General features: G+C 39.6%; 3 protein-coding genes across 3 annotated transcripts in view; 1 reads left to right on the forward strand and 2 right to left on the reverse strand.

Annotated features, from left to right (window-relative positions):
- Window positions 1-3,880: 3,880 nt before the first annotated feature.
- slc17a9b (solute carrier family 17 member 9b) lies at window positions 3,881-14,945 on the reverse strand. Its single transcript, XM_005740460.1, has 13 exons — window positions 14,206-14,945; window positions 13,470-13,667; window positions 12,831-12,970; window positions 11,720-11,819; window positions 11,312-11,442; window positions 11,096-11,192; window positions 10,324-10,420; window positions 8,786-8,873; window positions 8,647-8,681; window positions 8,361-8,476; window positions 6,204-6,259; window positions 6,096-6,125; window positions 3,881-5,711 (listed from the first exon to the last, which is right to left on the reverse strand). The coding sequence occupies exons 1-13, from the start codon at window positions 14,334-14,336 to the stop codon at window positions 5,533-5,535; spliced, it is 1,398 nt and encodes a 465-aa protein (XP_005740517.1). The 5' UTR covers window positions 14,337-14,945; the 3' UTR covers window positions 3,881-5,532.
- Window positions 14,946-16,615: 1,670 nt separating this feature from the next.
- On the reverse strand, window positions 16,616-19,369 carry LOC102205265 (glucose-induced degradation protein 8 homolog). Its single transcript, XM_005740461.1, has 5 exons — window positions 19,285-19,369; window positions 18,796-18,925; window positions 18,449-18,645; window positions 18,152-18,349; window positions 16,616-17,683 (listed from the first exon to the last, which is right to left on the reverse strand). The coding sequence occupies exons 2-5, from the start codon at window positions 18,911-18,913 to the stop codon at window positions 17,510-17,512; spliced, it is 687 nt and encodes a 228-aa protein (XP_005740518.1). The 5' UTR covers window positions 18,914-18,925; window positions 19,285-19,369; the 3' UTR covers window positions 16,616-17,509.
- Window positions 19,370-20,126: 757 nt separating this feature from the next.
- dnah12 (dynein, axonemal, heavy chain 12) overlaps window positions 20,127-25,839 on the forward strand; it is a 28,320-nt gene continuing 22,607 nt past the window's right edge. Inside the window, exons 1-15 of the mRNA XM_005740462.1 lie at window positions 20,127-20,257; window positions 20,386-20,610; window positions 20,745-20,832; window positions 20,932-20,958; window positions 21,058-21,247; window positions 22,315-22,384; window positions 22,490-22,648; window positions 22,745-22,940; window positions 23,127-23,315; window positions 23,414-23,567; window positions 23,655-23,746; window positions 23,843-24,021; window positions 24,119-24,254; window positions 24,353-24,478; window positions 24,562-24,696. Of these exons, the coding sequence (XP_005740519.1) occupies window positions 20,402-20,610; window positions 20,745-20,832; window positions 20,932-20,958; window positions 21,058-21,247; window positions 22,315-22,384; window positions 22,490-22,648; window positions 22,745-22,940; window positions 23,127-23,315; window positions 23,414-23,567; window positions 23,655-23,746; window positions 23,843-24,021; window positions 24,119-24,254; window positions 24,353-24,478; window positions 24,562-24,696 (1,950 nt within the window). The 5' untranslated portion in view covers window positions 20,127-20,257; window positions 20,386-20,401. The remainder of the gene's footprint in view (window positions 20,258-20,385; window positions 20,611-20,744; window positions 20,833-20,931; window positions 20,959-21,057; window positions 21,248-22,314; window positions 22,385-22,489; window positions 22,649-22,744; window positions 22,941-23,126; window positions 23,316-23,413; window positions 23,568-23,654; window positions 23,747-23,842; window positions 24,022-24,118; window positions 24,255-24,352; window positions 24,479-24,561; window positions 24,697-25,839) is intronic.

The following is a 25,839-nucleotide window of genomic DNA, read 5'->3' on the forward strand; positions in this document are numbered from 1 at the left end:
TCAATCGGGATAATAAATTTGAGATTAATTAATAACACAAATAAACCGCAACCCTAGATCTGCATACCTGCTACACATAGCAAAGGGGCTGTGTTTATTTGTAATTTACTGCTCCAGTCACCTAATTTATTCACCCCAGTATTCAAGTATTCATTTTTTTCAAGATCATATAGCAAGAGATGCACTGAATGTTGTAATTCAAATTTGCTTGTTTCAGGTGAGATGAGACGGTAAGATAATTCATCCTCAACTGTTTGATATTTCTGATTAATTGATGATTTTATGAGCAGTAGCAGAAAACATTTTGCGATAAGAGCCTCCCATTTTTGGTTAATGATTTTTCTATCTCTTGCATTAGTAAACAGATTTTCTTTGTGTTTTGAATTGTTTGAACAAAATGTACAAAACAGATTTTACTGGCAAATGATTTATGAAAAAATAATGAGAACACTGGGAGCTAAAAGAAATACTTTTACTCGTCTTAATATTAAAAATATTAGGAGAAGTAAAGTCATTCTCATTAACAGCAACGCACAGACATTCATGTTTAATAAATATACTTTCATTTGTTATGGGTGAACTGAAAAGGCGTGCTATATTTACCCCATCAGTGTTTTATCTGTTCTGTTCTTGCCTTAAAACCAAGCATCTGACACTCCGTGCCAAAGGCGTAGCACCATATTGTTTTCTAAAATTATATTTCTAAACATTTGTTCAGATATTTGTCTCTGTTTCTGACTAAGGACCTGTGAACTCCATAACCATTCATTTGGCAAAAGAAGAAAAATCTGTACTCTCACTCTGACTGCAGGGGAGAGCTGGTTTGCAGTGATGGAGTGTCTTTGTGTCTTTGCTTCTCAGGGTTATATAATAAATATTAGACTCTGAAAACAGCCTGAGCCTCTTTTCTGCTGTTGTGGCTCTGAAAACAGAAAACATATCGCTGCGAAGGATTCAAACCAAACATACCTGTGGGTTCTAGAAACAGACCAAACAATTGCAGGTGAGGTTGAAATGAGATACAGTAGAGCCATGTGCATGTATACACACACACACACACACACACACACACACACACACACACACACCAACACTGTCCTCATCTGGCCAGTGGGCTGAGCATGGTTTAATGTTATTATCACGCAGGTGTGGGTCTTGTCCCTCAGGGTTCCATTAAAATGATGCCCCTCTCAATGGAGGCTCCATTTGCTCTTTAGATTTAACACGGGCCATATGTCTAGCAGGAGGCAAACAGCTGATGGGGTTTTAATTGACAGAAATCAACATATTTGGTTGTGCGCATGTGTGTGTGCGATGCTGTGCTAATGGTGGATGAGCTTGGGCATCAGGGGATCCCTTTAAAGGGTCAATTATCTATCAGAAGGAAGGAAGGAAGAAAGGAAGAAAGGAAGAAAGAAAGGAAGGAAGAAAGAAAGAAAGAAAGAAAGAAAGAAAAAAAGGAAGGGAGGGATGGAGAAACGCTGCAGGTCTCGTTTAGCATTGTAGGACATAATCATGCACATCAGTGAGTGATTACAATTTCCTTCATTTTGGAGCTGACATTCATTGTCCATCCCAGGAACACACTGGGTGTACAGAGCACTAACTTCATGTTTCATCCAGCTCCACAGAGATAATGCACCAGGCTGCAGTCAAATCATGTAAAATTACCTCTGTCACAGAGCTGCTTTAAGCTCAGGAGGGGACCCAAAACCAAAGACTGTGTCTGCTGTTGTGTTCAAACTCAATCGCTGCTATAACAAGAGACTGAAATAACAAGTCGTAACATACGAAACCATTTTACACTCACTTAAATGGAAATATTTCTTGGATGATTGGTGAAAAATGGTTGAAAGTAGTTCGAAGTCCTGAAGGATAACAAAACGTTAGGCTAACAGGCGCAATGCAATTAGCACATAAAGCCTGTCAATGGCCTTCAGTATCACAGCCCTCTAAGGAGTGGGAGACTTGTAAAGCCTCCTGATCTATTGCCACAAAGTGATTAATCCTCCCTAACAATGACCAGTCTTAAACTGGGCCTCTATATTATTAGGTAGTCCTATATAGCATTTTAGCTTTTCACTAATTAGCATTCAGATCAGGGACCCGAGAGACAACCCCTCCACCACAGAGGAAGGACATAGGATGAGATGGCGACACAGTGAAATGTCATTAACTTGATGTTAATTACTAATTAATGGGGCTATTTCATTTACATGTATCTCTGGCTCTCTGATGGGCCCTGCATTTACTGGGTTACTCCTACCAGCCAACAAGTAGAGAGGAGGTGGGGAGGGTTTATCTCCCCCTCTCTCCTCTACTCTCCCCTCAGTGTTTCATCTCTGCTAATTAAATAGTGGGCCACTCATCATGATTATGTCTGCTTTTACAACACCATTTTGTGTCAGTGAGAGCACTCCAGTAAGTGACTGGCCATCTCTTTAACACCGACGTGTTTTCTTTTTTTATATGAACTGTACATCAAAAAGCTAAATTCACTGCCAACCCGCTCCGCTCCTCTGACTTTTATCTGACTTGTTACTTTCACTCACTTGTGACCCCTCCTTTTTTTTTTTTTCTTTTCATCGCCACGCGGCAGCCACAAGCCATCCGTCTCCATAGCAACCCGAGCCATTCGGTCCCATGAGGGGGAGTGACTAGCGTCTGGCCATTCGCACGTGGGTAGTGCCAGCTAGCCAACATGGCACACAGCATCCTGCCATATGGTGCCACCACATAAGTACTGCTGGCCTGGACTCGGGATCCGGGGCTGTAGTGTGGCCGGTAGTGTGAACACGACGAACCTGCGATGGAACCTGCTTTGGACTGGTCTAAATAATGGAGTCCAAATAAAAGGTTCCCAGGACAAACCTTTATGGTTCCTGAAAAGCTTGAACGCTTTGTGTATGAAAAGGCTCTTTCGTGCAGAAGCTGGCGATATTTGCTGCAAATCGACATTCATGAAAACTTCATGGGTATGCTGTTAAACAGGAGGACCCCTTTATACATAACAGGAACTGTGGAGTATCTGGAGATTGGGAAGCACGCCGTGTGCTCGCCTCATTACTGATGCTGCACTGCCTCTCTGTGGAGATGCAGAGAAAATACACGCAGTAATTTCTCTGTGCAACATATTGAAGAAACTCAAAATAGTTGACAAAAATATATTTTTTTTATTCAAACTCAAGAGCTTTTAAATACAGTATATCTGAAACACATTAGAATACTGCATTTTATTTTATCTAATGTGTACATTACAGGTTATCAAAAACTATTTGACAGAAGGCTTTCAGCAACCTGTAGTAAGATATGTTGGCGAAAACTATTTATAATGTAAAAGGTTTACATTTTCAAGATGTGAACATAACAAAAAAAAGAGGCATGTGGGCATTTGTAAATAGTGCAGTGCAAGCAACTGTGAGATCCAGCATAAGAAAAAAAACAAACTATTGAAGAGTGATTCTTTTGTACAGTAGTCTTATGTAAGACACAAACACAAGCATGATCTGATGTCCCCGCATTTGTGTTGTTGCTGGATCATCAAAACCTATGTTGTGATGTCATCACAAGCTCATAACCATAACTATAGCCAGTAACACTAACCCTAGCCCAAAATCACACCCTAACGAACATTAATTATGATGATCCCGGAACAATACCAATACGTGGATATCGATACACCCAAGCAAAACACACTCTGTGTACGGCCACACTAAAAACATAGTGTTGGAACAGAATTTTAAGAGATTTGGGGAAAGATACTCGATTTTAGATAAGAGTTTTTAAAAAGGTAATCATAATTTATAGCTACTTAGGATTATGTTTTTCTACCAAACACAAAAATAAATAGGTAAAGAAATGTTCTTTTCTTTTTTTCTGAAAGACGGAGAGCTGCGCTTTAAATAAATCCAATGACTTCATTCTTTTTTGTAACAAGTGACAATGCCAACATCAGAAATGCACTTCATGTTACACCTCCAAGTATACATGGAATAAAATCCTAGAAAATATAAGCCAATGTGGAGTTGTATGCCAATAACAGTAACAAAAGACAAAGAGGCAACAAAAATCCAACAAATAAGGCAACTATCAGCAATGTACAGCAATCAGCACTTGACACTTTGTTACCACGAAGGTGCATGTCTTGCAGTTTTCTTGTTGCTCAACTGAGGCACAAAACAATAAATGCATAGATTTAAGGTATCAAATAAGCATCTGGACCTAACATGAAAACAGAACTTGTAAAACTGTGAACGCCAAAGATAAACATTACATTTAGCTAAATCTTCAGACGGAGTTATGCAGCTAGTTTTACGTTGCTACATAGGTTTCCAGTTCGATTGTACTGAATCCGATAATTTATCGTTATCTCGCCTGTCCCCTAACATTCATAACGTCACTGTGTAACTTGGAGACTATTTCAAACTGCCTTAGTGACAGCTAGCACTATCTATCATGAAAAGTTAATGGATGCCCTCCCAAATACTGATATCACTTCCTGTCTAGTGCCTAAGTAACAAAGGTATTAAGTGCGATGATAATAATGCAACCTAAAAAGTCTTCTTGAAGAATCGTGTTGTCTGCATGTGTTGTTTTTACATTATTATGATATCACACTGGTGATTATTTAGATATATTTGTTGTCTATTTAACACAATTTAAAAAAAGAAAGTCTTTCAAACTCTATCCATATAAATATAAAATTACTCAAAGCAGTTAGGTGAGGTATTTCTATTCCATGCAATTACAAATAATGAAAATACAATTATTTAAATTAATTAATAACCTTTGGTCTTTCAACTTAAAACAAACCCTTGGAGACAACGATCAGCGAGAGCGCCTAGGCAAAGCCTTGCTGCCATAAAGCTCTTGGTGATTTGAACCACAGAAGGTAAATTGTATAGGACATTAAACCGCCTTTAAAGTAATTAGTGGCTGGGTAATGAGGTGTCACTCAGATCTCTCAGTGACGGCTGAGTGAGGCGTACTAATAAAAGACTTCAGGTATGAGAGGCTGGACTCTCCCTGTGTCATCCACGCCGCCTAACCCATCCCTGCAGGGCAAAAACAAACCACCTCGGTCTGTCACAGCTCTCACTCCGGAGAGTGACACATCCATCACTCTCACAGCTCCTTCGGCACAAACACAGCAGAGCAGTGGGCTATGGCTTTCAGTTAACAATCTGTTTGATTTTCTTGTTCCTAAGTAACACAGTCTGTACACATGTTAAGTGTAAACTATTTTCCATGGAGCCTGGAGGTAGTGTAGTCTTTCCTACTTCCATGTTCTTCTTTAACTAGCACAGCACCCTTTAACACAGTTGTCTTCTTTCCAGGATCCAAGGTTAAAGCCCGACAAGACTTTTCAGTAACATTGTGCAGGCTCTGCTGTGTGCTGCTGTTGCAGTCAAACAACCACAGAGCCAATCAAACTTTTCATAATTGTTGTGTGCAGTTCCATCTATGCGCTGGATAATATCGCAGCTGCTGGTTGCCCGAGGTCACATTCAGGTCCCTCCAATAACTGACGATTTAGATGTGTATGTTGTGGTGGCGGAACTTAGTAGAGTCAATGTCAACCCGGCGTGCCTCAGCGAATGCCAGGAAGGTACAGAGGCCAAGCAGGTTGACCGTGGTGATGAGGGCAAACACAGAAGCCCATGAGCCTGTCGCCTCAATGAGATACCCCGAGAAGTACACCATTAAGACCCCTGCACAGGAACACAGAGTAGCTATAAATAGCAAAGCAGCACAAAGAGGGTAACAACATGTGCAGTGTCTTTTAAGTGGCAAAACTATTCAATTTGTCCCACATCTAAATTTCTACAGAGAAAATGTCAATCTTTTCTGTGTCCCTCACAGGACCACTAACTGTCATCCCCTCATCCCTGTATTATTCATCTGACACAAACTTCATCATGGTCCCTTGATGAAATATGAATGGGACAAAGAGACAAGCGGGACTGACATTCAGCACATCACCTCAAAGTTTGAATTTAAAGAAGTGAATCAATGATTTCACTTAAAAGCATGGAAGCAACTACTGGTAAAAGATTAATGACATGTAGATATTTTTTTAATTAATACAAACTCACCTGAGAAAGCACCGCATGTATTCATAACGCCTGGAAAAGAAATGTACAGTAATTACTCGTAAGGTGTGACATTTTGCCATTGTTCTAAAACACATTTTTAGAACTTACCAAATAAAGCGCCAGCACAGGACGGAGCAAGATCTTGAACATTTACAGAAACACCACTGCAAAAGAAAAACATGTCATTGTCAATTTGAACTTCAGAAATGACTCTAAATACATCCCAAACCGCAACAGAGTATAAGCCTAACTCTGAATGGCATTCTTTCCCATAAAAAAACAGATGGAGAGAAAATCTGTGTCTGTACTGTGCTACTGCTGAATGCATATTTACTGGTTTATTGTAAACATATCTATATCAATTCCACTCTCTTTTAGTCATCAAGGCTGGAACCAGAGTGAAGAATAGATTTTCTTTAGTGAGTTCGAAATATCATTAATGGAGCCACATAAAAACAAAATGAAATACATTTTTTGTCCACATCATAATCATTAAATTTACTGATTATTACTACGAGGTAATACATGTATATAACTTATACTTTTTATTTACACCATTCAAATATGTATAAAATGTAGTATTAGGGCCACAGTTAGAAAAAAATCTATATTGATGATTGTTTTGAGAATAAAGTTAGAATTTCAAGAAAAAAATCAAAATGTGGAGATTACAGTTGATTCAAGACCAACTGCCACGGTTGCTGTACCTTCTGAGTTAGTGAAATCATACTTCAGAATCAGCTTTAGTAACAAGGAAGGAAATTATTTTTTTCTTTAAGCACATAAACACTATTTTATCAAACAGAAAAACCACATGGCTGGTAAAAGGCTGCTAATGAACAGATGCAAAGTCATTGATGGTTACCATGGTCATTGTTCCTCAAGCTTCCCCTTTCAATATGCAACTGAATACACTAAAAGAAGTGCACTCACAATTTCATTTAAAGGATATCTGATTATTTTTAGATATATTTTTGATAGGGTTAGCACTGTTGCCGCACAGCAAGAAGGTCCTGAGTTCAATTCCAACATCAGGCCGGGGTCTTTCTGTGTGGAGTTTGCATGTTCTCCCCGTGTTTGCGTGGGTTCCCTCCGGGTACTCCGGCTTCCTCCCACCGTCCAAAGACATGCAGCTTGTGAGGATAGGTTACCGGTAATTGGAAAATCCAAATTGCCACTAGGTGTGAATGTGCGAGTGAATGTGAGCGCGAATGGTTGTCTGTCCCTGTGTGTTGGCCCTGTGACAGACTGGCGACCTGTCCAGGGTGTACCCCGCCTCTCGCCCTATGACAGCTGGGATAGGCTCCACCGCCCCCCCCCCCGCGACCCTGAAAAGGAGAAGCGGAAGCGAATGGATGGATGGATATTTTTGATATCTTATTGCTTTGAACAAATCCCAAACCACCAAAGAACTGATCATTGTTTTCTTATTCTTTTTTATCCTTTTCTTTAGTCACTCTTTTTTAAAATGTTCCTCTGTGCCAAAGAGCTCCAGTGTTGTTCACAAGTTATTAAATACACATCAATGAATCATACCATTGTAGCGGCTGTACCTTCATTACCATAAACCCAAGTTGGCTTGCATACTTATTAGCACACCAAACATGCATTGATGCATTCTTTAAAAAAAATGCAGTATTTACTTTGGAAGTTATTTTAACTTATTATAATTAAAGTCGATGTTTATGCCCTGTTAGTAGCTGGGATGACGAATTCCAAGACAAACCAAATGTAATAAGGCACTACTAGGTAAAGTGGTTAAAACATAAATGCTTACAGACACTGATCCGATACAATGACAACTAGACAAACTGCATGCCTAATAAAAGCTGAGATCTGCCAAGTCTTCCTTGGTTATGCCTGAGCCAAGCAGCATGATTTAAGACTTTTTCAAATACAAAGTTGTACACTGGGGGGCGGAGTGGTGAAATATTTAACATTTAATTTCTAAGCAGCTATGCAAATAAGGGTAATATTCTGAAATTGTATCATCAAGTTTGAGTGAACAAAACACAAAACAATCTCTCAGGAAACACCACATTCACATGTAAAGCTAACCTCACATCTGCACAAATACCCACAATGGGGCAAAACATTTCTTACTAAGGAACAAGCAGGTTAAAGACCATTTAATATTTGATCCAGTCACGTGGGATCAATGTGTTCTCATAAGCACCTCTGTCGGGTAATGTTTAGAAAAGTTCAGGGCTGCAGCATAAGTGTGAATACAGCTACAGAGTGTGAGGAAACAATGGGTGGCAGTACCTGTGACTGAAGGTGGTGAGGCCCATGGTGGCAGACACAAATGCTACAGCCCAGGGGAAGGTAGTTGTGCCACACAGAAGAAGGGTAAACACACTGGACACACCCATGGAGAAAAACTAACACAGAGGGATGGATACATTAAAAAACCCCACATCAAACACAATTGTACATAATTCATTGCATAAGCAGTGTAAACAGGACAGTCATGCACTTTGTACTGGGAAGAAGAATCACACTAAACATGCAACATACAACAGAATAACTGAACAACTGAGAAATATCGTACCTGCATCAACTTCCTCACTGATGCTGTATCGAAGCCTGAGGGATTCAGAAGAGAGATTAGGGAAGTCCAATGTAACGATATCAGTGCACTAAACATTTAAAATAATACTGATGTACAGTTTATTTCTCCTATTGTTTACCTTGACTGATGAGGTGGTCAGAGAGACAGCCACTAAAGAGGGATGACGGTATGGCCACTAACCAAGGAATGACATTGAACACCCAGCCCTGGAAAGATAAAATATTTTTGGGCTTTATTTGACCACATACAGCAGCCAGCTTCGTGTAGTGTATCAAGGACATGTGCTGTTTTAGTGACCTGTCTCAGTGATGATGATCCTAACAATTAATGACAAATAACTGTGACTTAATGTTGCTTTAAAAAGTCGACGAGTCTTAAAAATTATTTTTAGAAGATGGATGTAGAAACCCAGTGGTTTCTTGACTGCATTTTAAAGCCTAAGCAATAGCATTTTAGTCACTGTCATGCTTTTAAGGAACCAGAGGAACCCATGTTTAGGAAATATGGCAGGGTGCTAAATATACTTGTTCTTCAAGTATGTTAAATACAAATATACCTGACAAACCAGCTGCCTACATCACCAAATCTGGCAATCAAAGCGGCCACAGCTAAAAATCTTAGAAAAACCACGAGTTAAAACAACAAGAAAACCCACCAATTGTAGAGCTGTTATGAATGTGGGCCATTTTTGTGCTAGGTTGTAAACATGCTTTGCAGTGGTGTTTGTTAATTTGGACATTTTAGCATGCAAATCTATGGAGATTGCCTCTGTTTTGCAGCCAGGCTCAAGTGGCCCCTCCAGGAACTATAGTTCTTGTAATTTTTCCAGCTGCTTGGTCAGACAGATTTTCAAGTTAAAATGCTCAACATTGTACCATAAGTAAACATGTTTGCAGCCTAGTACAAAAAAGGAGGTTTTGGCCAAAAAAACCCCCCACCTAATATCTACTTCCATAACAGTTCTGGGAGGTTGATTTTATTTTTCATCCTTTCTTGTAATCTCCTTCTTAAATTTCATTAAGTCTTAAAAGATGCAGAATAAGATGTCCAAAGCTAGTTCACCTCAGCTAATTTGAGTCACTGAACCAGATGACTCAATTGCACTTGTGTTACTTGTGCCTTTTGGAGCCTGTTTAATGCAACTACCTGACATATAATATTGCTGGCACCATTTTTGCTGGTTATTTTTTCCTACAGCCTATATGTGAATTCTAAAGAGTCAAACTGTAGTATTTTATTCGTATGTTATTCAGCAGATATCTGTGTCTGTGCAATGCAGTCTATGAATCCTCCACAGTGTCATTTAAGTGGTCACTTCTGGTTCCATGAAACCAGGATGGTGATGGCCAAAATTCTAAAATCAAAGCTTCAAAACAGGAGTTTACAAAAGAGTGCATTTTTCCTTGACTTTTCCTCAAGCGCCACCATTTGGTCAAAATTTTAACCTATTCAGAGTTTTGATTTATATAACTGCAAAACTTAGAACATAGTTCAAAGCACCTTTATATCTAATTCTACTTTCACAAAGTCACTCACATGGCTGTAGACTCTAAGTCTAGTAAATAAAGGTGCGGTATTTCATATTTTTATCCCTTAAGCCCTTTTTTTATTGATTGGTTTCTCTAATAATCAAAGGAGTCATGAGAAAATAGTTACCTTGGCATCGGGGAATGTGTCTTTAAAGAATGTTGGCAGCCATGACAAAAGAGTAAAGAAGGTGCTCGCCGTGCAGAGGTGCGTCACTATTACAGCACTGGTTATTGAATGAAGAAAAACAAGTCTCAGTGAGCCCATTATAATTACACAACTACTCGCTCTGGGTTTTTTAGCACACAATGACACATTGACTTAGATACTGTTTTTCCTATTAGACAAAGGTTTGTATCTGTGCTATTTGTTATTAACCGATACCTCTATGAAGGTATGATGCATTATGTTAAAGTGAGTCAACAGCAGGTGTCAACAGGGATCAGATCAATTAAGACCACACATGTACTCTGTGTCACTGAAAATGGAGCACATCAGGTGTATTACAGTGTATAAATATCTAGGTCATAGGGAGGGACTGGAAGGAAAAGACCTCAGAGACATGATTCAGACAGTTGAGGAACACCAACATAAATCCAATAATAAGATATTTTACATATTTCCACATTCCTCCACCCATTTCTTTTTTCCTTCTAGCTCAACACACATGCAATGGTTACAATTAGTATTCTGAAATTTTGAGGTTGCAGTAAATCAGCCGAAGCATTACATCAGAACCTGAAGGCACACAGGCAAGATTATTGCTGCTTATCCATCTGAATATGAAAACAAGCATGCAGTACTGCACATGTGCACAGAGCATAAAATATGTGTGCAAAAATTATAGGTGCAATTGCACATAAAGTCACACCCTCATAAATAAACACAGGCTTTATCTCACCAGACAGCAGGTTGTTTTAAGAGCCGTAACCAATGTCTTTTGGTCAGTTTGGACTGGGCTCCACTGCTGCCCAGGGACTCCAAGGTGATTATAGGCCCTACAAAACACAGATAAAATACAGGAACATGAGCACAGAAGAAGATGCTGACTCCAGCTGAGCAGGTACAAGATAAGAGACAGCACAGAAACTACTGACACAGCTGAAGCATCACTTGCCTTCTCCTTTGAGTAGATATTTCCACATGCAGTAGGCCCACAGGACTGAAAGGAGTCCAGAAACATAAAAAACACTCTGCCAGCCGTAAAGGTCCAACATGAGGGAGCCTGCCCCCCCAATTACCAGAGTGCTGGGAAATAAAACCACAACAACATGACAAGTTAAAACACAACCCTGTAAAAAGACATTTCCGCATGTGATTAGTATGACAGAATTTTATTGTGAAATTTCCTTATACATTTTTACAGAAACAATAAAATCACCATATGTAATAGTAACTGCTATTAAAATCAATAAAAGCACAAAAAACCTTCTTGTTTTGCAATAAAAACACCCAATAATGAACTAAGAAGGAACACTCAGCCTTTTCTCACTACTACCCAGTTATTGCATAACACTTGACTCACCCCAGATAGGAGCCACTACCCACGGTGCTCATGAGGAAGCCTCTTTCACTTTCCACCACCTTTTGTGAGCACAGACTTGCAAGAGAGGGGTAATGAACTCCTGACATGAAAACACAAAGCATAGCCAAATTTTAGAAGGGCTTAAGGTTCAGCGGAAGAACGTTACACATTATTGTCTAATAAGACAAACATAAAAATGTGACAGAAAATAGAAACAGAGTAGCACATATGATACTGTGCTGGGTTATTTGAAATAAAACAATGCAGTCAAATCAATTTAAGGACACTTTTAAATGACTAAACTTAATCGCTGTTCTAAAGCCAAACAAAGCAAAGTACAGATGTCTGTTTGACAAATCGAACATCCCACCAGCAGAGGTAAATATGTCTTGATTGCTCAACAAATATGAGAATTATTATTTGTTTTCTATATATAAAGTAGCCATGATGAATGTAGGATACTCAAAGATCTTGGATTCCTGGGATCCCACATTTTTAACATTAAAAGACTAGCTAGTGCAAGGGTGTTTTTAGCATTTCTTTGTTGTCTCTGCAGTGGACACGTTCAAGTCACAATCCTTGTAAGTGTGACTGACAAATTGAATCATTAAACACAAGACAAACGTCCGCAAACATGAACCAACAAGGACTTTAACAAGTGTCTGCACGAGTTCATGTGGGTCAGATAGATTATTTCGACTTCCCTGATGCAGACAGTAAGCAGATGCATTGCAAACAGAATTTTGTAAAAAATGCCACAAAAAATAAATGAAAGACCATTTTACCAAGACATTTTATATTCAAAAGGTCAAAGATTTGCATATTTGCATGTTAAAGGTCTGAAAAATAATCAGAAAACTTCTGGCCCTCACTCAACACTGTATTTCAGAAGTCTTCACAATGTGAGTCCATTTAAACGGAAGCATGACTTTTTGGCAGGGACATACGACTGAAAAACAGCAATTACAGATGCAAATAAGTCTGGCAGTTATCGGGAACCCGAAACTGCGACCGATGGGAGTACTGTCCGAGACCTTTTTCATTACCTGGATCTTACACCTCACTAATGTAATCTCAAGTGGTGATTCATCTTGCACGCCGCTAATCTCACCTTGCAGTAGGCCCATGAGGAAGCGAGCTAGTGTCATAGAGAGGATCGGCTGGGAGCAGAAGTGGGCCAGGATTGGGGTGAAAGCTGTCATTGAACCCCAGGCTGCTGCAGACAGCAGGAGGACCTTCTCACCTCCCACCCTGTGAACAGAGCACAGATGGGTTGCATTAGCTTTAACTTTGGCCTACTAAGATATCAACTTTTGACTTCTAAGATATCAGCTTGGAAGAACACATTAAGAGGTTTTAATCTTTTGGATAACTTTGGCTGAAAATATAATCATAGAGAATATTTGATCTAAATAAGGTGAGCATTTAGATCAAGTATTTTGGACTGTTAACAGTTTCTAGAGTGGGAAAAAAAATACTGTGCAGACACCCATGCAGCTTATCTGTTAATGACACTGTGACTTAACATGACATTACAGGGCAAACATCTCGCTCTGTAGACTGAGCAAACACCACTGGGCTGCTTACGTCAGTGCCAGCACGGTTCAACATAAAGCGACTTGATTTTAATTACAACTCTAAAACTAGAACAGATGCCAACTGAAGACCCGCTTCAGAGTTCTGTAGACTCAAGATGATTCTCAATCATAAACCCAGAGCCTACCAACTTATAGAGCATGCGGTTTCTTACCGGTCACTCACGTAGCCTCCGAACACCTGAGTGAAGCAGTAGCCCCAAAAGAAGCTGCCCAGTACCATGCCGGACTCCCTCTTGCTCCAGCCGAACTGCTCTGCCATGCTGACGGCACAGATGGGCATCGCCACACGGGCGCAGTACAGGAGGCACGTCCCCAGCAGCAGCACCACTGTCCATATCCTTGCCACAGGCCTGCACCGGAGGAGAGCAGAACAATTTGAATTTGGCTGCACATCCCCCAACAGCTGGGGACAAACTTTGGCTTTGTTAGACCAGTTCGTAGGGGCTGTCTTATCTACAGTATGTGGCGGAAGCAAGTCCAACCTGTAGGGCATTCAACAGGGGTTAGTGGTGATGGGTTCTAACATGGTTTGGTTAGATTTATACATAAGATACTAGTATTCAAAATGTACATCGTAACTTTATAATAGTTTATGGCAGTCTTTTCATAAAGGCAGCACTATTATTTCCTTCTTTTTAGCCAAAACAGCACTGCATAAAAACACTGAGCCATGAAAGGCCAGAAAAGATACGTGTCACCACCAGATACAGCACTTCAGAAACCCTGAGAGGACCGGCAGGCATTAAGAGTCATTAACGATTTAAAAGTTAAAAACTCTCCCCCCTCCATATGGCCTCTGTGAGCCTTTTAGGCGGTGGGTTTGATTTAGTAGAGTTGTTAAAACATGGTTAAAACGAGCCCCGATGAGTTGGTGTTACCAACGGTTACCTTGACCAGCTGGTGTTGTGTTCAGGCCACTTCTTATGACACCCGGGGACGATCTTGGCGGGCGGGTGGTTGTCCTTGTGACAGACCAAATCTGGACTATAGGTCTTGCCATGTTTTTGAATAACTGCCATTCAACGTGAGGTGACGGACGGCAGCCTCTTCTCAACCGCTCCGGGTATACTGCACTTTCTTCCCTTTCCGGTCGATCAGTGAGAAAAGTAAGCGTTCGGGTGAAAAGGGGAAATCTTCTCCTAAAAGTATGCGCGAAATCACATCATAGGATCCTGACGGTGAATTCCATACCCTGTAAAACTGGACTAACAGAGAGAGAGGAGGTGATCGCCGTATTCGAAACAGAGCTAGAAGGGGGGGCAGTCTGTTTTTCCTGATGCCCTAGGAGGAGTAATCCACGTGTCAGTTTTTCTTCCCTGCCTCCTCCTCCAGCCAGCAGCCACGCAGCAGTTCTTCTTGTCGTCGCTAGGGTTAATCAGGAAGTGGTTTAGCCCGGCTGCTTCATCCGTTACCTTATCATCTGAAACGTCAGAGAGACGCCTGTGACTCCGGGCCCTCGGCGATGATGACGATGCAGTACTGCAAGTAGAAACAGAGCCTCCGCGGAGAACCAGGATGGGCTCTGTCGGTGAGCTGTCCTTGCCGGATGAAGATGTGATTCTCCCCGTGCTGAGATGCAGCTGTCGGGATGGGGCACCAAAATGCGCAGTACCTAGAAGGTTGCTGAAATGCTCCCCCGGCTATACTGAGTTAGCAGGAAATTGTTACATAACACGTCACAGCATGTATGCTGGTTGCCGGTGGGAATTAATGTACGGCAACAGTGTAAAGTAACAAACTTTTTGATAGTAAAATAAGAGGACAAATTAACAGCAGACTTCACCTACACACACACAAACACACACACACACACACACATATATATACACACTGCTGTTATTGTGTATATATTTATTTCTATTTCTTCATACATTCTTATATAGTTCTATATTGTGTATTTTGTTGTACAGTTATTTTATTTTCAACTTTAATTTATATATTTTATCTTATTCTCCCAGTTAAATTTACCCTTCATTCTAATTTGTGTTGTACAGTTATTTCATTTTTAACCTTAATTTATATTTTATATTTTAACATCAGGTAGAAGGAATTCTCAGAAGCTTGAGAAATACCAAAGGCTGAGAGAAGTACTCAAACAGATTTGAAGGGTGAAGCCAACAGTGACCCCCAGACTGGTAGAGTGGATAGACTGGTAGATCTCTGTTCAGAAGAGTGCAGTTCCAGGAACAGCAAAGACCCAAGCTTGAAGGATAAAGACTGTCCGCAAGGGCAAGTTAAGAATTTAAGATTTTTTAGTTGCATATTTAGTCACCGTTTAGATATCACCGCAGTGTGTTGTCTGTCTCTATCTCATCCAATCACTAGCTTACTCTTCTGTTACACCAATCCTTTGAATATCCTTTGAATTTGAATCCTTTGAATACATCAGTGAATTTTCTCTGTGTTCTTCCTCTTTTTTTCCTGTCTGGCATCTCCATATTCAACATCTTTGTCTGGCACATCCATTTTCCCTCCTCTGCACATGTCTAAACCATTACAACCTTGCCTCTTTATCTTTGTTTCCAAAGCACTTAACCTAAGCTGTCCCTTTGATATGCTCATTTCTAATCCTGTCCATTCTTGTCACTCCCAATACAAATCTTAATAGCTTCAGTCTGCCTCCTGCCTTTTTGTCTGTGCCACTGTCTCCAAACCATGGATCCATACAAACACGCAGAGGCCTCACTGTCATCTTATAAACCTTCCCTTTCACTCTTTCTGCTGTCCTTCTGTCACAAATTCCCCGACAACCATTTTCACCCAGTCTACCCTGCCTGCACTTTCTTCTTCATCTTTCTTGTGCACTGTTAGTTGCTATGGATGACAGACCCCAGGTTTTCAAACTCATGTCATCTCACTAGATCTCCTCCTTGCATGTTCACCTTTCCACTTATCTTTTTCCTATTCATTCACATGTACTCCATCTGGCTTCTTATACTCCAGAACATACCTCCACCACTCCAGGCTCTCTTCCATCTCTCCCTACTCTCATTAGAGATCACCTATACATGAATGCATCAGTAATAAGTATGATTCACAGGCAGGACACTTTCTAGAGTTAATAAAGTGAACACTTGTTTCACAGCATGTCATTCATCATTGTGTCTCTTTCAGTGAATTCCTATAAGTGAAAGTATGATATTGTTTGTTTGGTAACAGTCAGTATAACATGGTAATGTTTAATGTAATTGGTAAGCTGTCATATACCAGAATTTTAATGGAATTAAATATACTTGATTGCTCTTTACCTCTACAGTTTGAAGTCTCTAGAATTGAAACACACCAAGTCTTTCAACACTTGCCCAGTTTAAAAATCCCACTTTTATTGCAAAATAATATCCCAGCAAAAAAAGAAAAGCACATTAAATTTTGCAAAACAGCGACTGGTTTCATAAATGTAAATAAATCCATCTGTAAAAGTGCCTCCATGTCTGCGGACACATTATCCATTCACATCTTTAAACATTATCAACAGTATTCAAAACACTGAAACTGAGGCTGCCTTTACACTTGATGGCATTCCGGTAATCTCCTAGATTTTCCCTCTATTGCTAATATTATATTTAGTCTGAAAGTCTTTGTGGGCATCTTTTTTTTAATAATGCCTCAAGCAACAATACAGCATAAAATCTGAAGCAGATTTTAACTTTAAAAGGTAACAGTAGCTTCAAACACCCCAAGTATCAAGTTGTGGCTACTGTCATCACACAAGAGTAGTAGCTGAAAGACCAACAGCTTAGCAGAGCGAACTTTTTTTCTAGGGATGGAATATATGTTTATTTGAAGCAGTGCACACTAAGCCAACCATTTATCCTGATCAAACTTTTCCTCCTCTAAGTGGTTACACACAGAAAGTGATAGCCTAATTTAGGCTTTATTCACACATTCCAATGCCAACAACTTTCCCTGCCAAAAGACAGAAAAACTAGTGTAACTTAAGTATACTAATTTTATATAAACAAATATGTAAATTAGAATACCAAGTGAAATACTTGCACGTCACTTTAGTGTGAGAGGTCATTTTAAAATGCCATCCAGTTTCCTGCACATTCTGAGTTAATAAAGTATCAAAAAGCAACCCTTACAAAAAGAAAAGGTTGTACTCTATATGAGTCAGTTTGTTGCGGGGTATGAATAGATAAAGGAAATGTGTCCATCTTGTGATGCTGTGGTACTTTTTTCACTTTGATCCTTATTTTGGGTCTTCAATGGTTCCCTTGCTGAGGTCAGTCATTTTAGGATACTTCACTTTCTTTTGGTCAAGTTCATTTTGAGCCCACAGCAGCAGCTTCAGGAGCTTGGCCAGCTTCGGGGTTGACTCTCTGTTTTCATAGTCTAGTACACACTGATTTACTTCACTCCACACCTAAAAAAACAGAAAGCAACATATAGAATAATGTCTTGTGTATGAAAATGAGATCACTTCATTTGATGTTCTCAGATTATAAAAATCTGTCTTCAGAACTACAGCAGACGTCACAGGATGAAGGTCACTTCCTGTTGATGGGAGTTTTTATCTCACACCATCACAAGCTGCTGCTCATAAGGGACTGTCTGATTGTTGGAGTTATCTTTGTAATACTGTTGGGTTTAAACCTAATAATATAAAATTCCCTGAATTGACTGTTGTAAATTCGCAAAACATAAAAAAAGCTGAATTGAACTGAACTTTACAAACGCTCACTGGGTGAGAGTAGTACTGATAATTTAAATTGGCTTCTTATGTAAAACTGCTAGAATGTTCCCTTCAATCAGTTAAAGGACACTTTGCCTATACAGTAAATCAGTTTAAAATTATAATGTGTGTATAATAATTATAATGTGCTGATTCTACCTTTTGCCTCTGCATCATGTTAAGGAGGTCTCCGAAAGGTGACTCTTCTGGGTTGTCAAATGCCAGCAAGGCCAGCGTCCTCTCCATCTCTGTCAGACATTCTCGGCTTTCTTCCCCCTGTTCTGCTAGCTGAGACTGAGCAAATTCAAGGGCAGCTTCAGTCTCCCTCAAACGAATCAGCTCAATAAGATGCTGCTGCTGCAAAAACCAGAAAGCCATGGATGCAATCAGGTGTTAAAATAGCAAGGCATACATAACAAGAAGCAGTTATTAAAGTACAAAGCTGAGATGTCTCACCTGGAGATGAAAGTAGAGGTAACGATTTGTGTCCAACAGCTCTGGGTGCAGACTGTTGATTAGGGCGATAGCATCCTGGATCTGTCCTTTCAAGATCATTTCTCTGATCTTAATTCTTTCATCTAAGGAGTCCAAGTCCACACTAGGCTCTATCCCAGACTCCATCCTGAACTTCTCTGCTGCCTCCTTAAAACCCTCTGTTGGACAGGAAAAAAAAAATATATATACATAAGAAAAAATCCGCTCCCAAAATCCACACTCACATCTGTACTTGGCTTCAGATGTCTGTAAGAATAGACATCTGAAACCCAACTTTCTGTAACAAAAACCACAAAAAGATACCTCACCTGTCACCAGGTAGTTCATAATGAGTCTGTTCATATCAGCCCTCTGGATGTGGACATTGTTGAGTTTTTCCATCCACTCCTCCCTTGTTATATCCTCCGGCTTCTCTGCATAACTCATTATGATAAGATCCTGCAGGAGTGCATCGGGGTTATGTTTACAATTTAAAAAGATATAATTTTAGACACCGAGAATATTGGCTTATGTAGTATTAACGGTTTATGTAACTAACTGTAATTCCTTCAGTGTGACTGCAACATGACAACATGACATATGAAATTCTACGTAACAATAGTTTGGGCCTTCTCTGAAAAACACAACACTGAAGCCTGACTTTCGTCAACACGAATCAAAACAAAGATAACCTGCACCTTTAAAAGCATATACTTCGGATAAACGCATCAAGGACGAGCCTTAATATATTTAATTATATTCTATTAGTATTTATATACTACATAATGTCCACATAATGGGTAGTTTTATCACAATACCTGAATATTTTGTCGCTACTTTCAAGCAGTAGCTAGGTAGCTAACGGAGAGTAAGCCTCTTCTTCTTCTTCCTTCGTCTTCCTTATTTCCGGTAGCAGAATGTGCCGCAGAGAAAATGCTGCCCCCTAGAATAAATCCGAAGCACAGCAAATGCACACTCTGTGACAAAGTCCATTGTCCATAAAACATACCGTTTTCAGTGCAGTTTGAAGAGGACCACAGGTGTAGAATAGGAGTTAGAACAATCTAAAAATGTCTGTATTCATGTCTCTTCTTCAAAAAAGAGCTTTCTTCAGTAATTACCGCGAAATTAAGTTAGTGTGAATATCCTGATAAATCCTAAACCTGATCTGCTCAAATTATCAACTGACCAGACTTCCCTTTGTATTGTATTACAGCTATTTAAACGATCATTTCACTGGTGAAGAAAATATATTATAAATGCACGAGCCACCCGTATTTCTTTCAATGTTGCTTCCAGGGAACCAGATTTTCTTGTAATTTTGTTAAACTGTTCTTGTATGCTTTTTTTTTTTTTTTTTGCAAAAAAACCCAAAACATTCTTAGTCAAGTTCATAGCCATTTTCAGAGAAATATATATATTTTGTCTCTTAAGGCACTTAACAGTTACCAATTTATCATTCAAGCATAAAAAAGCACTTAGTTCGAGGGATGAACCAGTGCTGTGTTTACACATACCAAATAAATTGGCAATAAATAAATAAATAAATAAATAAATAAAGATGTAAGTATCTTTATGCACTTTGTTACTAGCGATCTGCCATTTGTTTCAAGGATGGGAACAATAAACTCCGCCTCTTCCTGTGGCCTGTTAACTGTTTCTATGGTAACGACGCCGTTAAAGCTTCACAAGTCGGTTCAGAGACTAAATTGTGATTATTTATGAGTAAACTAAGCAAAGCGTAAATGTATTGGAGGAACAGACAGGTGAATCGACAGATTTTCACTGCAGGTAAACCCTGTAATAAATAATGCAACGTAACGTTTGCCTGTTCACGGTGAAATGTTAGCAGAACACTAAAGTTAGTTAACCAAATAGCTTGGAATCTTTCAGCTAGTTTTTCTTCTGGTTCTCTTCAGTTTCTTGCTGTCAGGAATGGCCACCTCTCCCGGAGTGTTCAAAAACACACAGAAAAGGATGTCCAACTTTCCAGTCCTGCCCCCTATTGAAGGGGCACAACAGCTCGGAGAAATTGAGCAAATCATAGCCAAGAAGGAGGAAATAGCGGAGAAGGTAGCGGTCTCCAAGAAGCTGCTGAGACACAAAAGGAGCAAAATGGAAGTAAAGCAACGCCTAAAGATACTGTATGTCCTTTCTTCAGCTATGATTTATTTAATTTTTTTTTCTGTGTTAAAGTAGTCCATATGTCTGACATATGCAGGTATTTATATTGGTTTCTGTTTCCTGAAGTGTGGCAGTTTGTTGCTTGAATTTTTAGGGTCTCTAAAGCAGCGGAGGATTTAAGACAGAACAGAGACAGGGGAGCTGTCCGCAGCTTGTCCCCAGAGCCACAGCTTCCACCTTCTGTATGGCATCTACTTATTTATGCATACATACATACAAGTACTAGCTAAATAAGAAAATATTCCCCAAAATAATGGTATATTTCAATCCTTACTTTACAGATGCTTAGTGAGCAACGGAAACAAATGGTATGTGTACTTTTAAGTATTAAATTTGATATGTGAACAGACAACCTAATTAACATCTATGTTAATCCTTGACTATTTAATGTATTTCCACTTTTACAGATGAATTACAACTTCCTTAAGCAGTGTGTGGAGAGACGCGAATGTCCAGTTATTCAGCAGCAGTGGTTAGACTCGATTGTAGATCGAGTCCCAGCAAGACTAAGAGGCAGCCCCGAGTCAGAAAAACTGCTGCAGGAGCTCTGCAAGGAAGTCAGCGACAATTTCAATAGTGTAATTGTAAAGTACACAGGTATTTCCAGTTATTTATGTTGTATGAATGTAATGTTGATTCGATTGTGGTTTGTGTGTGTTTGTTAATGCACAACTGGGAATCTGCAAAATTTTAATTGTTTTATTTTTGACCAAGTGTTAGCTGTTGGACAGATGGCCTCACATTTGGGTCTTGAATACTTTGGTATTCAATGGTGGACTCAGTAGCTCCAAAACAGTGTCAGATTATTCAGTGCTGTACTTCACAGCTGATATGAGGTGTTTCTGATATGCTGTGTTTGGGTTTCATCCAACAAGACACTGTGTACCATGGCCAAACATCTCCACTTTGGTCTTGTTTGTCCAAAGGACATTACTCCAGAAGTCTTCGGGTTTGATCAGATGCAACTTTGCAAACCTAAGCTGTGCTGCCATGTTGTTTTTAAAGAGGAGATGCTTTTCTCCTGGAAATCCTTCATAACAAGCCACACTTGTTTAGTTTTCATGGTTCTGGCTTTAAATAGTTAACAGGTTATAGTCTGAGCTGCACCTCTTACTTTTTTTTTGGAGCGTCTCTGAGCATTGCACAGTCAGACCTTGGCGTGGATTTGCTGGGATGTCTACTCCCTGGGAACAGTGTGGCATTGCATTAAAACACACCTGAATCCTCCGGACTAGCAAACTAACAAGATGTTTTCCTTTGATAGAGGTGGTCACACAATCAGTTGATTTGACTGCAAATCAGATCAATCACTTATTAATTTCAATGGAAGCAGAAGGGGTGTGCAATTCAGTGAAAGTTTTCTTTTTCAAATCCATATAAATGTAAACATTTGCATGGTCTTCCAAGCAGCTTAGACACCATACCTTAGTTTTTCTGTGGCTTTATACTTCCCCAAAGTGATTTCTTGTTAAAACTGGGGCTCTGGGGTAGCAGGATTTTGCAGGACTTTTTGTTGCAGGTTTTTTCAACTCACTTTAAGTGTTTTATGGCTATTGTTATGTTGCACAATGACAATATCTGCTGATCATATAGATTAGAGTCTAAACATCTAGATTGTCTTAAACTAACCAGATATGTATCACTGGTATGTTGATCTCCTATAGTGGGCACAGTGTTAAAGAATCCACAGGCAGATGGATTGAACTCAGCAAAACAGAGCGCTACACAACCAAAGTGAGTCCTTAGTGTGCGTTTAGATCTGTGATTTAGACATAATGACTAATATTCATCAGTCTTTTTATGTTCCCATTTTTAAACTGTATTTTTGATCATTTGCAGAATTCTCAGCTTCTCCCGTCCATGGCATGATAGTTTTATCAGAAGCCGCAAGATGATAAAGGCAAACTTGCATATTCTTAATCCTGTAATGCAGACTCTGTTGGATCTTGGAAACACAACATTCTCTTCACTGGTCCTAATTGAGCTTTCATCATACAGGTGAGGGATGTGGACATAAAGGCAAACAGGCACATTTGACCTGTCTCAGCAAATATAGACATCTATTTGATTTTACTTTGGCTTCTGTTGATATAGAGCTTCAGGACCCGTGGATTCTAAGAGCCTACAGAACAAAATGGCTGTGGAGTGTAAGAGGACAGAAGATCGCATCATGAACACCTGGTTTCCCAAAGTCATCCACCTTTTAACAAATCAAGAAACTCTCAAGGGAGTTAAAGAGGAAAAAATTGATTCCTTTTACAATTGTGCTTCCACCCTAATTTGCAATCAGGTAAGATGATGCTCACTATATTTTAACCTGAAGAATGTCATAAAGACCATTTCATAATTGGCGGTTGACAGCTAGTAAAATCAGTATTTCACAGTGTTTAATTTAATGAAAAGCTTAAATATATGTAAAATGTGATTCTTAATTGTACAGTTAGTCTCATGCATGTGTTTTTCTGTAAATTCGTAGCTGAAATCTCTTCTTCATGGAAGTGTGGAGGAGTTTGTCGGTGTATTTGATCCAAGCAATCACCACCGCTTGCCCATCTTTCGGATGGCTTTAACCTTTGACGATGAAAAGATGGAAATTTATCCCGCCTTACAAGATCTGGAAGCTGCTGTTCTTGACATTCTAAGTGCCATAACAAACACTTTTCAGGTGAAATTATCACTTTATGCCAAATGTGTCAAATTTATGCTAAATTTGCCAAAAATGCATTCAGAGCTGGTAATGATATCTATGACATTGTTCTACAGAAAGTACAAACTGTCCAGTCGTGGCTGGCACAAAACACATCTTTATTTATGGATGCCAAGGTGACTGATCAGATCCATGCTTGGGCTCAGGCCACCGTGAAGAGTGCTGTGTGCAGAAATCTAGAGGAGCCTGACAAATATTTCCAGAACTATGGTAATGTGCCATAATATGGTCATTTGTAATCTGCACTCCAGTAATATTACTTCAGTTTATTGGTGAAATTTGTGGTTTATTTCGTAGTTGACAGTTACGACTGGCTGGTTAATGGAACTGCACAGGCTAAAGTAGAGACGTTTATGGAAGAGGAACACTCTTTTGATGAATACACTAAGGTAGGAAATCATAAAGTTGAATTCAGATTCTTGCCTTATCTTGTTGTATCTTGTTTTCTGGTGACTGTCATTGTGTAATCTCACTGCTTATTAAAGCAAGTGGAGGAGTTTCGTGCTCTGTCAAAGGAGATTATGAGCCTCCCATCAAAAGCCCGCTTCACAATGGTCCATCTGGACTGTGAGGAGCTGAAACAAGGGCTTGCCAACAAAGCCAAAGCTTATGCCGAAATACTTCTGAAGAAATTAGTCTCCAGGCACCATGAACAAAATCTAGAGTAAGTCAGTTCTTATAATACTACCAAACAAATCTGTCCTTCTATGCTTAAATTGGTCACATTTTAATTCTTGTTTGTGTGTGTGTGTCTGTAAAAGGATTTGCTCTGAGTTTGAAAACATCAGAATGAGAGCTTTGAAAGTTCCAGAGAATACAGAGGAAATGGCTCAGATGCTTGACTTTATACATGAAGCTAAGAGTAAAGGTCTTGCAGAGCTTAATGAAAAAATTAAGGTAAATAAACCAGTAATTGCTTCCACCTGTTATAAAAGCATACTAATTTTTGATGTCTTGCATCAATTCTAACCTGGTTTGCTGTCTCGCTTTGACAGGAAGCATGCTGCAGACTAATCTACCTCTTGGAAGTCCACGTCATTGAAGCAGAGGATATGGAGCTTAATTCGACTGTTTTTCTCTGGCCACAAAACATCCTTCATACTTTTGAACTCAGCGATGAGGTAATGCGGTAGCGTGTGCTTAGTTCAATATAACATGAGTGTTTTGTTTTGAATAATCTTGATTCTGGACTATTGTTTTCCAGTTAATGGAGAAGGCCAAGAAGAAAGGAGAGGATGAGTTGGTTGCTAAAAGAGAAAAATTAATGGTGCAGCTTGAAAAGTTGGGACGCAGGACTGAGGAGTTTAAATTTCTCTCTGAGCTGGAAATGATGCAGCAGGTAAAGCATGGTTTATGTTTCAGAATACCTTTAATGAAAGAGTTTTTTTCTTCCTTTCTTTTTTTAGTAAATTCTTTATTTGTATTCTTGCCTGTCCCATCTGTACAGTAAATATGTTTGTTACATTCTTTGAAAGTCCAGTGGATATGGGGAAGCAACAAAGGAGGGTCTAGGTCAGGGGTCTCAAACTCCAGGCCTCGAGGGCTGGTGTTCTGCAGGTTTTAGATATCACCTTTTAGATATCATACACCTGAATCAAATGATTAGTTCATTACCAGGCCTCTGAAGAACTTCAAGACATGTTGAGGAGGTAATTTAGCCATTTAAACCAGCTGTCTTGGATCAAGGACACATCTAAAACCTGCAGGACACCAGCCATCGAGGCCTGGAGTTCAAGACCCCTGGTCTAGGTTGAAAAAAAAGAGACAAGAAAGCAAACTTGGCGATTAAAGTATTTTCATTGATTAAACTGAAGAAGACAGTCAAAACACTGTCACCATTACTATCACCTTAAGTACTCTGGCCTATTGCTGAGTAGAGTCAGCTGCACAGAAGGGTAGCGCCTAAAGCTTGACAGCGAGCAAGACACACCCACAGGATCAAAAAAAAAATCACAGTAGGCCATGCTAGGGATGTAGCTTAGCTTAAGAGACAGTCTGTCCAATATATGCCATCGCCAAGCTTCAGGACCTATGCCTGGCCGGGTTCGGTTTTTGCATAATAGTGATTTACTTCTGAACAGAGTAGATTATCCGTTGCTCCAGCCTGATGCTAAAAACGTCAATTCTGAAAGAACTGTAAAATTTAGCAAAAAGTGATACAACTGTAGCGCGCGGCAAACACTAAAGCGGTCGCGCCAGAATGTCACGCTAAAAAGAAAGATTCTTTAAAATACAAGGGGGAGCAAGCAAGTCAGATACCACAGGCACAGAGAGGAAGCAGGTCTGATCAGAAACAGTTTACTACTAGGCCAGGGAGCACAAATAAAAACACCCTTAAAATGTATGTAATAAAATGTTTGCTCTCTACTAAAAACCAATTCTAAAACCCGTAAAACTACCATTTTCTACATTCACTAAAACCCCCCCTGCTATAATTAGGCCACATATTCATTATGGGTCCATCAGCAGGCCAGGAATTCCT

Source organism: Pundamilia nyererei, unplaced genomic scaffold, assembly GCF_000239375.1.
Source record: "Pundamilia nyererei isolate P.nyererei 1_Seehausen unplaced genomic scaffold, PunNye1.0 scaffold00100, whole genome shotgun sequence".
Lineage (NCBI taxonomy): Eukaryota > Metazoa > Chordata > Actinopteri > Cichliformes > Cichlidae > Pundamilia > Pundamilia nyererei.